The 14,903-nt window shown below is 36.0% G+C and overlaps 1 protein-coding gene across 11 annotated transcripts in view; it reads right to left on the bottom strand.

Annotated features, from left to right (window-relative positions):
* Positions 1-13,964, bottom strand: part of LOC129273464 (poly(U)-binding-splicing factor PUF60-like) — a 28,315-nt gene extending 14,351 nt beyond the window's left edge. For 5 of the 11 annotated variants that reach the window (XM_054910494.2, XM_064107149.1, XM_064107151.1 and 2 more), the window contains exons 1-4: positions 13,828-13,935; positions 7,047-7,128; positions 2,160-2,413; positions 266-538 (exon numbers count right to left, since the gene is read on the bottom strand). In XM_054910494.2, coding sequence (XP_054766469.2) covers positions 266-538; positions 2,160-2,413; positions 7,047-7,128; positions 13,828-13,851 — 633 coding nt within the window. In that variant the 5' untranslated portion in view covers positions 13,852-13,935. Of the gene's footprint in view, positions 1-265; positions 539-2,159; positions 2,417-3,039; positions 3,267-7,046; positions 7,129-13,827 lie in introns of those variants that run through there. The other 6 variants (XM_054910498.2, XM_054910499.2, XM_054910500.2 and 3 more) reach the window with 4 other exon arrangements.
* Between the last annotated feature and the right edge of the window lie 939 nt (positions 13,965-14,903).

Raw genomic sequence — 14,903 nt, 5'->3', positions numbered from 1 at the left:
ATAGGCATTTAGACACATAAAAAGACAGGATTTGGGCTGGTTGAGTTGGTTTGCACTTGGATCCCATATTGAAACGCCTCAATGCCCCTCACAGTGGCCTTGGATATTTTCTGTGCCCTTTTTAATTTTTCCCCATTTGTGCCCCGTCTTATTTTTGCCCTTTTTGCTCTTATTTTTGCCCTTTTGTAAATGTGACCTCTGGAAAATTTATTATCATTGAAAGAATAAGACCTGGATTTCTTCAACCAGCTTTCTGAGCCCTTACCTTGATATTCCTTCCACCTATCATGACACCGTTCATCTGCTCCAGGGCCAGCTGGGCTGCTTCAGGAAGGTCATACTCCACAAAGGCAAATCCCTTGTGCTTCATGGTGATGGGGTCCCAGGACATGTTGATGCTCTTGATGGGACCGAAGGGATGGAAGGCTTGACGGATGGTGTCTTCCTTCAGTTCAAAGCTGATGGAGCCGACGTACACCCTGCACATCAGGGCGATAGCACGCTGCCTCTGGGCTTGCATCTGGAGGTTGGACATTTGCTGCGGGAAAGAGAATACGGAATAACCAGTTACGTTTAATCGTTAAGCTCCAGCACTATTCAAGCCTACAGTCGAGGGCCAAGAACAGCGAAAAAAATACACGGGGGTGGCGGGCGAATTCGCCCCGAAAATGCCAAAAGTCGCCCTCCAAATCACCCAAAATCATGCTTTCGGGGGCGACATAAAATCTTAATGTTGCCCCCGAAATTATTGCCGAGCGATAACAACTCAGCGGCTCAGGAGCACCATGTGCCCGAGTTCTGCTTACCATTTAAAAATCATCCAAAATCAGCACTCAAAATCATGAACAAGCCTTGAAAATAGCGAAGAGCACAGTTTCAAATTCCGAAGTTGCGTATTTTTTTCTGTACCACATTTTTCCATACCCATGGTATGAAAAAAATAAATAAACGCAACTGTCGGGAAACACTTGCATGTATAGGGGTCCATTATGACTACCACCATGTGCAATTTCTAATGCACATTTTCCCCTACAGATATCACAATTCTGTGATAAAATAATTCGAAATACACAGGAAATAAATCCCAGAGTCTAGTAACCTCGCAATGGTGAGTTGTCATTCGGCTTTGCTTTTCAAAACGGCCTATTAACATCCAAAATAACTTACCTTATTTGTTAATTATAACTTAAAAAACCTTTTGTTTTATTTTTCTAGGGGATGAGGTAAATATCAGACAATAAATCATCAAACGAAGCTCCATCTATTTTACAAGGCCGGCGGGAGGCTCACGCACGCACGCATTGGCGCTCGTACTAGCTAGCCAGTCTGAGCTCTGTCTCTCTGACAGATCTCTGGGGGACAATTCGCTCAGTAAAGGCCTCAATGATGGTGATTTTCTGTTTCAAACAGAGTTTACATTTCGGGTATATTATTTAAAACTGCCAATAAAGTTTGAAGATTTCTTCATTGTCATGTATATTTAATAAGTTATTAATAAATACATTCTCACCGAATTTAGACTCCCCCATAGAGAAATGCAATTTTCGTAGAGATCTGCGTTTTCAAAGAACTTCAGGAAAAGTTAGGGTATGTCGGCCTTTATCACATGGCCGAGTACAGGTTATTATACTGGAATAGACGGAGTAGAAATTAGATATTGAATTCATTTATATCCAAGTTCAACTCACAGTCACACCCACCCAAACACACACACACCCAAGATTTTAAGCATGAAAAAAATAACTTAAAAAATCATACATTAAACAATAATAATTCATTAATAAGTGAACAGGTATTCCTCAAAATACAAAAAAGTAGCATTTGAAAAGAGCACCTGAAATGCAAAAAGTAGCCCCCGAAAGGTAGAAATGGAGCCCCTGAAACTAAAAAAAAATTAAAAAAGGAGCCCCCATAAAAAATGTATGACAGATTCCATAATTTGGAACATTCTACAAGTGTGACATTGTTTTTTAAGAACAGACTTAGTAGGATGTACGAATTAAAGGAAACATACACTACAAGCCAATGTCACTAAGTATATTGATTCCTCTACCTACATCTGTTTGAAACATGTATTAACCAAAATACATTTTTAATGGGTTGTTTGAGAAGTTGGACTTAGTATGTGCAAAAAGTTAAGACGTAATATTGATTTCTACCTGTTGCTGGTGTGCTAATGTCTGTTTGACCAGCACACTCTTGATGCTCTGCTCCATGGCGTACTTCTTAGCTCTCATCACTGCCTCCTGCTGCTCTGAGCTCAGCTTCGGTAGCCCCATCATGGACGGCATCCCAGGCATCGACAGCAGGCTCTCTTTCTTTGCTCCAGGGCCGGCGAGCACCGGCCCCGTCTGCTCGGCAAACTGGAACTCGAAGCTCTGCGGTGCTGACGGGGGCGAGGACTGCTCTTCGCCTGCTAGGTCCGATAGATCGCCATGGAGGGAAGGAAAGGACAAACTGAGAATGTTAGAGACTGTCTTGTCTAGGAAGACTTGATGGTATGCACTGTGTGTATAACATGCATGTCACCAATGCATACCATCAAGAGGTTATACCCTTTGAGCCCTTCCCCAATTTTTAAAAATTCAAAGTCTAAACCGATTACAGTGAAAGAGAAATTGGAGGTAAAGGCCGATTGGCATATTTGAAGAAAAACACAAGAAGCAAGAGTTTGAATATCCTACTCCCTTTCCATTTGCCTTTTTTTTCACTTAAAACTACTTCCAAACCAAATATATATAGCTTTGATTGTTCAAGCCAAAAGAGAGAAAGAAAAAAAGCCCACCCCATTTTCAGTCTAATGTTGCTCATTTGAGATAGCATAACTTCTCCCTTGACAACCAAATCAAAATCAATCCCATCTATACAACATTAAGAGGTCACAGCAGACAACATACAAGAAACGAAATCACATAAAAATGCTTGTTTTATACCAACGCTTGCCACAAAGAAATGAAAGAGAAAACATTGGTATAGAGATGAGTGGCAAAGATCTAGAATTCAATCCACCATTCTATACAAACAGCACTGTTTGTTTACCACTAGAGTAGCGTTAAGGGGTGGTTGGACCGATAGCTGAATGACGGGTTGTGGTGCAGCATCGGGCCAATTTATTTTTTTACATGGGATCGATCCGACTGTCTGAAGAGCGGAAAGGTCAGCGACCTCACTGGCCATGGTGGATTGCTTGTGGGTCGACTAAGGTCAGAGGTCATACGTTTATATATGACCTCTTCACCCCCTTTCACACATGCTGCTAGCTGAAGCTACATGGCATAAAATAAATAAATAATGCAAAGAAGAAAAAAAATACAAAGACAGGGAAGAAAAAACCTTGAGTCATATCCAACATCACCAAAAGACAAATATCATTTGCAGGAGAGGGCAATTCTTTGTAATTATGGCTCTGTGGTTTAATAGTGGACTCTAATGTCAGTTTGAAGGGTCCTAAAAAATAAATTCATAACATTTGGGAAATTCTAATTTACCAAGTTATCTGGGTTATTATTGTGATATCATTGGAAGGATTCCACATTCAAGTTTTAAAGAAATTCTGTATATAAATTCGCGTCATCCTATATACATGACCATAGAAAATTCATAAATAGACCTACAATTTCAACATGTACAGATGACACAAATACATTTTCAAGATTGGCCATGTGGTATATGTAAAATAGCTAAATTCTTCAACATTGAGTGAACTGGAAATCTCTTAAAATTGAATGAGGGTATAGTAAGGGGAGCAAATTTTACTGCAAGGGATTAAAAATGTACCAATATGGCCATCAGAGTAATTTTAATTTACACTACTGATCAAAGTGAAGGGAAATATGGGATGGGAGAAATAAAGAGAGAAAAAATGTGATGATGTTGTCTCAGTCGCCCAGTTCTGTCAGCTGCTCAGAAAGACAATGCATCACTCCCTGCTGCTTTCGCTTTTATATGCAAATAAAAGACGACCAAAAAACAAGAGAAGAAACAAATAGGTTACGATACATGGGGCCTTAAAGCAGGCCAAAATAATTTCCTTCCTTCTCAATTTTACCCTTCACACCAACACATAAGCTTCTTTGAAAAAAAAGAGATATCTGATATTGTAATAAAAAAAGAACATTTGTCTCTACTTGAAAAAAATATGTACCACTCTGACTTTAAAATCAACAATGATGCTTTTTTTTCTACCACATGGAGACACTTAATGCACTTCACCCATTTGGGACTATGAATTGATCACATTTTATTCCTCAAATTGGCAACACTAGCATTTTTCTTCATTGCTACATTTTCTTCCTTTTGGAATTGATGTATCAGAAACAGATTGATATTGTCTTGAGAAGTGTGAAGCAAAGAATTTCGAAAAATTGGCACAAAAAACATTGATTTTGATGTATCCACCCATTGCCAATTTAAAAACTTTAGTAATTTTTTTTAAATATGTGGTTTTTAGCACTAAACAAAACAAATGAAAAATGAAAAAGGGGCATAGTTGGAAAAAAAAAAACCTGTATTTTTATGAATTTCAGGGCTTTGTCTGAAAATTTTTAAGGCAAAACAACAATACTAGTCACTTTCCCAAATGGGTTGTCTCATATCCTCTCATACTAAAAATTGTGAAAGACTTAATAACTGAAATTACCCATTCCAACCTTCTGATACTTTTCAGTATTTGCAAATATGATTGTACAAAAGGGCTATAGCATGCAGAAATCAGAACAAACAAATTCATGATACTTTTCTTTTCCCTACTCTATCAAATTAGTCGTGTTACTTTTGATTTTCTTTAATGCACACATTAGAGTGCCTCATCGGCAAGCCGCCTGCGTCAAGTGCATGGAGAAAGCGTCAACCTGGAAGAATAACGAACAAGGAAAGAGAAAAAAAGAGAGAAAGAAAGAGCAGACTATTTACACTGGTCTTAATCCATTCCTTTGAAATGTCTAGCAAAGATTTTGCTTAAATGTTTTGAATGTACAAGGTTTGGGATGATACTACATTGGGTATTCTTTCATAAAGCTGCTTGTAAGTAAAGTTACAAATGACTTTACAAATGATTTAAACATGGTAAGCCAAATAGGATGCCATAATTCTGTTGGATATAAGATTGCTGGGGTGAAAACACTTTGTATCTAAAAATTAAATATTTTGGGGCCTATTGCAGAAAAGAGTCCAATCAAATGCAAAGAAGATATTAAACCCACAAGAAAAGCGCATTTGGAACTAGCGTATTAACGCAACTCCCTCTGAAACGGGCGCTAGGACAGCATTAAAAACATGCAATGTATTCACCATCTAAACATCTATAATTGGCCAGTCTTCAATTTGAGATGGCATAAGTTAATTTCTTAAGATAGAAAGTAGAGTTTGACAGGAAATAACTTGAGGATTTAGCCACATATGTAGTCATTGGAATGAAAATGTGACCCCCCCCCCCCCAATGTATAAAAACAAGATCTTGTTATCACCCCTACCATTTATACAGCAAAAAATACTATGTTTTGAATATCAGAATGTTTAAAGGTTCAACTGCAGTGGCTACGATTGAACATAAAAGACAGTTTCATTTACATGTAGTTTGCAATATTCAGATCATTTGTAAAGTCATGCGTAATTAGATGAACAGCATTATAAAAATACTCTGTTTAATTATTCAAGGACAAGACATTTGATCAGACTTTTAAGATGTAAAAGATGAATTACAAAGGGTCTCTGGAAAAACGGATAGGTAAAATTAATATGGATATATATGCCCCACCCCCTTATCTAAATTGGATGCATAGCACACATAAATGTGTAAAGTAAATGAATTCACAAATGTGGTTATGTTATTTAATCTTTTTCAACCATATATTGGTTCCTACATGTAGCAATATTTATGTACCATTTTAACTTAGGTTTTTAAATTTACTATAGTGTTTTGAAATGGATAGGATTTTTTTTACCACAAGGAAAGTAAATCTAAAGCCTTACAATATTCCTATCAATAGTCATTTACACTACATGAGACTCTTGTATTCCACGAGTTGATTCTGAGTATAAAACCCATTCAGTTCTGCGGCCATGATGATGCTTAACCGAAGCCTATAAAGAACAAAACTCAAAAACAAAGAGAAACAGAAAAAAAGACAAATATCAGAAGCGGTCTTAATGATTGCATGAAACTCATACGGGTATGAAGTTAGCGAAGGAGTACTGCTTATATACACAATGTGAAGGGGAAATGCATGATAATTTGAAAATTTTGAAAAATATAGTTTGCAAAACCTCCCAAGGCATTTCTTGTCACACGTTGACATCATATAGCTCTAGCCAATTATAAGTTAACTATTCAATTCCTCAATGTCTTATCCAAATAAGAAAAGATTAACCTTTTCAAAAAAAATTTCAGTATGAAATTTCTGCTCTAAACATTTAATTTCTATCTAATCACCAGTAAAAAGAGTCCCACATACACATTTAAGATTAATAAAGAAAACACAAATGAACAAAATGGCACTGACTAAAAACACACAGATTTTCTCACCAGCAAGAGCTTTTGTTCACAAATAATTACCCTGTCTTCCATGTCATCAATTAAATAGGTATAGCTTAATCAATATAAAAAACTTTGAAGCTATTCTCTTGATGGTAAGAAAAGACATGTTTATTAGTCAAGGAAGTTTGAGGATCATGATGTCATATGATCAATTGTGTTTAACCTTAATAACAACATGACAATTTATTTTTTAAATACTTCAATTAAAAAAAAAAAACTACAGTTGCAAATGTAATGGATTATAGAAGTGCGTACACAATAAGTTGCACTCATTCATTATTTAATAACATTCCAGTGTTTATTACAAATACACTAGGAGATATAAATATAAGCAATAAAATAAGAATGTAAAAAAAAAAAAAAAGTTTTCTCAAATATCACATCCACAACAACTCATACATCTCTTAAAATCCTTTTTTTTCTGTGGGCAAATTTTTTACTGGAGTATGATTGGCCTTGCTTGGGGTTGTGCAAACTTCATTTTCCAGCATCAAGCTGTATATATACCCACCAGGTTGTGACTCCAGCTCTAACTTGATCTTCTTAGGGGATGGTTCTTGGACATGGTTTTCTTCCATCAAGGGAACTGGCTCCTGCAAAAAAAATGAAGGTAAAATTTTAAAGGAAAAGTGAAACCCTAGGAACAAATTAGCTTACAAGTGCGAAAACAGAAAAATCAAAGAACATGATCAATGAAAATTTACATTGCCAATGGTAGGATCTCCATATCATTAGTTATCTCAACATTCAAATGCTCAGACCTATCTTATTGTTTGTCCTAGTCCTCTCAAACTTTCATTGGCCTTATTCTTTAATTTTGCTAGTTTCACACAAGCCAATTTGTCCCAAGCATTTTGTTATCATTTGATAACAAAAGGTATATAAAATATGTTTTTACTTGTTAGCACCTCATATCAATTTCAAAACGTTCCTGATTGTTTGTTAAGTGATCTGAGATATTTACGACTTCTAATGTTTTATTTTCCTTTCTGTCATTGTCTGAATAATACGTCATTTAAATTTCTTTTTGGAGAACGGGATTTCATAACGAAAGGTATATAAAATATATTTTTACTTGTTAGCACCTCAAATCAATTTTAAAATGTTCCTCATTGTCCGTTTAGTAATCTGGAGCCTGTTGCATGAAATGGTCTTTCGTAGAACCGTTCTATGTAAGAACGAGATATAGCTCAACTGTTTCACAAAGCCGATTTGGGCGATACGAAGAATGGCCCTTGGAAAGACACCTCCAGACATGTCCTACGTAGGCATGATCTTCTTTGCACATCGCCCGCCACCGTCAGCATTGAGAGAAAATGTGTTTACGGCAAGCCACACTGACATATCACCTTTAAACATTTTAGGGGGTTGCACTCTGATGCATTTTATCTGGGATGGCGCCACGTTTTTCTTATATGAGGGCTAGCTGTCATCAATTTCAATTACTTGAAATATCGAAATGGGCGGCACTATTGATCTCTCTGACCCCTCATGCTTTCTCATTACAGATAATTAAAACAACATGAAAACAAAATTCTTTAAAAGAAAATATGTAAGGTAAAAAACGTGTTTATAACGTTCAACCCCCCCCCAAAAAAAAAAAACTAAGATGTTAAACATGCTAAATCATTTATTTATTTTTATTTCATTTTCATTATAATTATTATTTTTTGGCTGAGATTAATTTTAATCATTAATTTTAATCAATTAAAGTTAATTGTTGGATTTGGGCTAACTTGAGATATGAAACAGTGAAACAAAACAAAAAATCTGCAGTAACAAAATAGCTAATTGAATTTAAGATACAGATTAGGCCTATATAGCTTACGAATCCATCACAATCATTACAAATGAAAATAAGTTCATTAAAGAAAAGATTATGGAAAGTCCATACGAAGAGACGCATTTTAAATCGTAGGATAGGCCCCTTTCGGCCCCTACATGTATGTCATGTTAAAGCAATAATGTAGTCTCTACTCCATAAATTTGAAATGTTGAACATATATATTTTTTATATTCTTAAACCTTATATTCTTATATAAACTTCCATAAATTAAGTGATCAACTTTAAATATGACATAGGTTTATGATCGTTGTAATTTTTAGCATTATTTCTGTAAATAGTATTTTTCAATATTTTGATTATTATTGCAAAGCACTACTTTATGTTTGCAGCAATTTTCATATTTTCCTTGTCTTCGGTTACTCATCATGCAACTGAGGTATGTTTATACTCTAAACACTCACATTTGTATTTCTTGCGTTATATCTGACAAATAAAATAAATAAATCAGATTTTTCACACGCAGCCTCTCATATTTTCCTTTTTAGTCTCATTCAATCAGACACTGTTGATTCTGTTTACTCAATTCAAACCCTATCTTTACCTCAACAAATAACATATTAACGCACAATTTGCAAAATCATCATTATATATTTATAAGTATTCTATAAAAATACAGAATATTGAACTAAGAAAATGTCGAAATTACTTAGTTACATCAATTTTCATGTCGGACAAGGGTCTCTTTCGTTGAAATATCAATGAAAGGTGTCTCTAAAAGGACACCGTGTTATAAATAAGGGAAATAATGAAAATTTCGATTTTATCCAGTTATGTTTGTGAATCTTTAAAGTTTTTTCTCTTTTTACCTCATAATGTAAGCTCCATACATCAATTCTACAATCAGTAATAAATAAAACACTATTTGATCTCCTTTTATTGAAATATATGATTTTATGAAAAGTCGTCATTCCGAAATAAAAGGTTCAGGTGACGATGTAGACTAAATATTTTTCCGATACTATCGATATCAAACGATGTCGCGGACTTGGAAGACAAAATTGCCTTCGTGAAACGGAAAGCGCTGATTTGTCGCCAATCTTCCTATCTCTCAAGAATGGTCCTAGGACGTTCCTACGTATCGCTCATCTCGTCATGCAACAGGCCCCTCAGATATTTACGACTTCCATTCTGTTTTATTTTCCTTTCCGTCGTTGTCTGAATAATACGTCATTTATATTTCTTTTTGGAGAACGGGATTTCATAGCGAAAAATACATTTTCACTTGTTAGCACCTCAAATTTATGTCAAAACAAATCTAAAACTTTCCTGATTGTCCGTTTAGTAATCTGGGGCCTGTTGCACGATGAGATGATCGACACCTAGGACTAATATTGGCGACAAATCAGCGCTTTCCGTTTCACAAAGGCAATTTTGTCTTCCAAGTCCGCGACATCGTTTGATATCGATAGTATCGGAAAAATATTTAGTCTTTATCGCCACCTGAACCTTTTATTTCGGAATGACTACTTTTCATAAAATCTTATATTTCAATAAATGGAGATCAAATAATGTTTTATTTGTTACTGATTGTAGAATTGATGAAAGGTATTCTCGGAGGATCTATTTTCTCACCGATACCGCACAGGTAAGCGAATTTCAATTACTTCTTGCTTTTTCCATCAAAATCTTACGAATTAGCATCGGTATGGCATCGTGTTCGTTGGAATTTGTAGAGTCTATCGCAACGTGCACAAAGTTGATTGGCTTCCGGGTTTCGGAGCGTCGCGTGAATATGCATGAAATTGCAGAGTTTCGATAATTTTTGATCGATACCGGAGCGATCCGATCACGAACCAAGACCATTTCCCACGTACACAACCTGACCGGATATCGTTATTGATACTTCCGCACGCAGTCCGAAGGAATTATTTTGGCGACCACGTAGTCATGACGTGATCTGCGCGATTGACAAATCAGCAGTCTCCGAATCGCTGTGCGGAGACGATCTATCCGTTGTACACAGTCTATGGACGATTTGTCGTTGTGCGAAAGACCCTTTCATGCAACAGGCCCCTGAGATAGTATTTAGTAGGTACGTGACAATCCGCGCTTCCGCAGGTTATTTCCTTGCACCGCGCTATCGTTCCGCCTCTTGTTCGAGTGCACAGTGCATGTCTCTGCTAAAATTGCTGTAGCGGTGCTATTTTTAGACCTTACATCATGAATGGGGTATCGATCAAGAGATCGGGAATCCCACTTGATATCGCTTTTTTTTTTCCGTACGATGAACAAGGACTGAGATACGTCGACCATCAAAAGATTGGAGACGGATTCGATGCCTTGAATTTCAAAAAAGGAAGGTATGTATAGCTTTGAACGTTATATATCTACGTAGAATATTTATTTAATTACCTGCATATGAAATATCTAAGTGATTTGATTATCGAAACAATGTTCTTTAGCTCCGAAACTTGCTGTATGTGCCAAGCAAAAATTGGCTGCATGACCGCGCGTGCATTATAGGCATCCTGGCGAGTTTTCACGGTGCTGCGCTGGGCTAGTATGTGGCTGGCTGCCAGCTGTGCTAGGGCGCTGATCTTGCTGCTTGCTGAAGTGGGGTTTGTTTGTTTACCAAATTAACTGCTCTTTTCTTTCGTGTTTTGGATTAATATAACTGCATTCAAAGATATTGGGGGGGGGGCACATCTCCAAATTTATTTTGAAAAAGAAAGCTGGGCAGATTGAGGCTTAATATCAGTGTGTGAATCGGCTCCCCAGGACTACAAGGCAGGACCCATTCCCCTTCTTTTAAAAAGGATTATTTTTTAATAGCGTCTTTCATATTCTTTATTTTCTCTTTTCTTTTTTATTTTCTTCACTTTTCTTTTCCTTTTTTAAAATTTTCATTTCTTTTTTTTTTTAATGTTCTTTTGTTTCTTTTCTTTTCATATTTCCCCTTTAGGTTTTCTTTTATTTTTATATTTCTTTTTAAAATTTTTGTATTGTTTATTTTTTCAATTTTTTGGGTCAAGTTTCATTATTTGGAGACTGGATTTGCTTTTGAAAGGAGAATATCTTATATGTTGATTTTTTTATTAAAATGCACGAACTATATGTTGTTTATTTTTTTGTTGTAATTTTTTTTCACTCTTGTAAGAAAATACATGAAAACTCAGAGGAAAGAATATTTCATTTCCAGATGGGTCTAAGTCCTGTATTCATGTTTTTTTTTTAATTTACTTTTCTCTTTTTTTCATTAGGGGTGCAGGTGGGGGGTTGTATTTTAAACTGGAAAATGGGGATGGGATTGGTACAAGTTTTTGTGTCACTTTTGTTTCTCTTGTTTTAATGTTTGTTTGGAGCTTTGATGTCTGTTTTGTTGTTTAGAGCTTTGTTATCTTTTTTTTCCTGGTTGTTTTTTGTTTTGTGTTGAAAGAAATAGACCACTCTTTTCCTTTTCTTTTGGCTTCAACTAATAATTTGAATTTATTTATTTTTCTTTGGAAAAAAGAGAGCTCAAACGGCCTTTGTAATACAATGTGTGTATACAAATCTAAGAAATACATTGAAAACTGATAGAATATATTAAAGCTTAATTTTTATACTTCTTGATACTTGAAATAAATTGCATACAATGCTACATCACATATTTTACACTCAGCTGCTCATCCCTCCTAAAAAAATGTAATCAAATGTCCATTGTCTCTAAAATCAAAAGCTACATATTATACATGTATAACAAATTGTTAAAACAATAGAATACATAAGGAATTGGTGAAACAATCAAATACATCAGAAAAAAGCACACTTGTATTTTTATTTGGTCATACAAAGTACAAAAGGGATAATTTTTATACGTAAAAAAGGACCCCCGTACATACATGTATACAAAAAAGATTCCAATACTTAAAGGTCAAGTCCACCCCAGGAAAATGCTGACTTGAATAAATAGAGATAAATCAAACTAGCATAGTGCTAAAAATTTCATCAAAATCGGATGTAAAATAAGAAAGTTATGACATTTTAAAGTTTCGCCTATTTTTCACAAAACAGTGATATGCACAACTGGGTGAGTCAGTCGATGATGTCCATCACTCACTATTTCTTTTGTTTTTTATTGTTTGAATTATACAATATATAATTTTTTATAGATTTGACAATAAGGACAAACTTGACTGAACCATATAGTGTTAAACAATGCTAATTTCTCCTGTTCAGGGAGGAATTAATCGTTCTATCACTTGACACTGAGAAGAAAATTAGAATATTCCATATTTCATATAATAAAATACAAAAGAAATAGTGAGTGGATGATGTCATAGTCTTCTCATTTGCATACAAGCCAGGATGTGCATATAACTGTTTTGTGAAATTAAGTGAAACTTTAAAATGTCATAACTTTCTTATTTTACATCCGATTTTGATGAAATTTTCAGTGTTATGCTTGTTGGATTTTTCTCTTTATATTTAAATCAACTTTGTGTTGGGGTGGACTTGTCCTTTAAGTTGCAAAAGAGCTTGTAATTTATATCAGAAAAACAAGGAAATACATTAGAAATTACAAAAACAATACTTTAAACAAATTTATTTAGGAAATTATCTAAATGATGCTGTTTTGATGCCAACTAAATTATATAAATTATCTATCATGATCACCTTCATTTGGCAAAAAAAGAGGCGAGTAATTGTGATTTTGTGTAATTTGCATAATTAATTAGAAGAAATTATTTTACACATAATAAGAAGAAAAATTACAAGATGAAATGATTACACATCGATTGAGTCTTCTTTCACCTTTCCATTGATACCTAAATTACTTCATAGGGTTAAAAAACAAAGAAGTTAAAGAAGTTAAAGCCTGTTGAAGACTTGGGTTCAAAATGGTCACAAAAATCGGTTCTGTACGGTACTCCATTGACCACAAATTTGGATGAATATGCGCGACTTAAACTGGAATAACTTTATAATTTCTTGATGAAAATTAGAGTTCTTGGTATCATTTGAAAGGTGAACAAAGTCAAAGGTCTTTTTAAGAAGAGCTTTCAAATGATAGTACCATTATTTATTCATGCTTGATGATTTTCATTTTATTGTCACATAGGATTTAGTATGTACGAGATATATAAAAAATGTTTAAAAAACTCCTCGAAACAGACAGCTGCCAAGGTTCAGCAGCCTTTTTAAAATCTCAACACCAACACCAAAAGGCAAACACCGAACTTGAAATCACCCATTCACCATTGTCGTCATGTCATGACTGCACACACGCATTCGCACACCAACTCACACGAGACATGCATGCGAATTTGCAAGCCATGGCAAGAGATGGGTGGTGACGTCAGCGTCAGTCGCCCATAAAAATTCACACTTGCACACACGTACTGTATGGGCGGGATTTGACCTTCTTTTTACTAGTTTTCTTAAATTTCCCATTACTAATTTCACGAATAACCCAACCTCTCTTTAACTGAAAATGATAAACTATGCGTTTTGGGGCTATACTCACTGAATCTCCATTTGTTTCTGCCATTTTTGAACTGTCGTTTCTTCTCCTTCTGTCGCTTGATCCACGATCTTCTTGATCTTCGGCAGCAATTCCTTTTTCGCTTTACCTTTTTAATACGTACCGTTCCGTTCCCATTATTACGCTGCATGGCCGCGCCGACGAGCGAGTTTGAGGCGTGGAGAGGCAGCGCAGCGAAATGTCATTTTTTATCTAGCGCCATCTTTAGGCCATTCGAGAATATTTGTGTGTTGATCTTCACGCAAGACAGAGGCCCGTATTCTGAAGTCGGGTTTAACTTAAACCTCGGTCTAAGTTAAACTAGAGTCTAACTAATCCACACTTAGACCGCGGGTCCGTACTAACTCCAGTTTTGCGCGATTTGTGTTTCTGAAACTCCGTTTTAGTTAAACCCCGGGTTTAAGTGTAGTCCAACTTAAACCCGCGGTCTAACTTTAGACCGCGGGTTTAAGTTGGTGGTCGTAGTGGTAGTGGATTACTGCGCATGTGCAATTGAAGCAGAAATTTGGTCTGCTGCCATTACACATGCGCAGTAAATAAGGGTCCGTTGAGTTGTGATAATCTTCTGCTACTACTAAGTTATACTCGAGATAAATTCCTTCAACAAGTTACAATATGGAGGAAAGTCACAAGAAGGCGAGGAAAAGAAACTGGGACAGTACTGAAAAAACCCTCCTCGTTCACCTTGTTGGGGATAAAATAGATATTATCGAAAAGAAGAGGAACGATTTCCAGGCCAACTCGGCCAAAATCGGGGCCTGGGAGGAGATTTTCCGTGAATTCCGCGCCCGGTATGGCGAGAGGAGGAGCCTAAAAGAACTGAGAGATCAATGGAAAAGGATCAAGCTAGCCGGGAAGGCTGAATGGGCAGACTTCTCAAAAAAGAGGAGGATGACGGGAGGAGGAGAGCCACCCCATCAGCCCTCTGGCCTCTCCGTCCAAATTCCACGATTTCGACGTATATTATGGGGAAAATGTTGCGTCGATATAGATATGATGGGCTTTGATGCGCGTAGCTAACTTGACGGCCAGCGCAGCCGGCGCGGCCCGTATACTAT

Source organism: Lytechinus pictus, chromosome 12 (assembly GCF_037042905.1).
Source record: "Lytechinus pictus isolate F3 Inbred chromosome 12, Lp3.0, whole genome shotgun sequence".
Classification (NCBI taxonomy): domain Eukaryota; kingdom Metazoa; phylum Echinodermata; class Echinoidea; order Temnopleuroida; family Toxopneustidae; genus Lytechinus; species Lytechinus pictus.
Note: the sequence above shows the minus strand (reverse complement) of the source record. Positions and strands in the feature narration are given on the sequence as shown.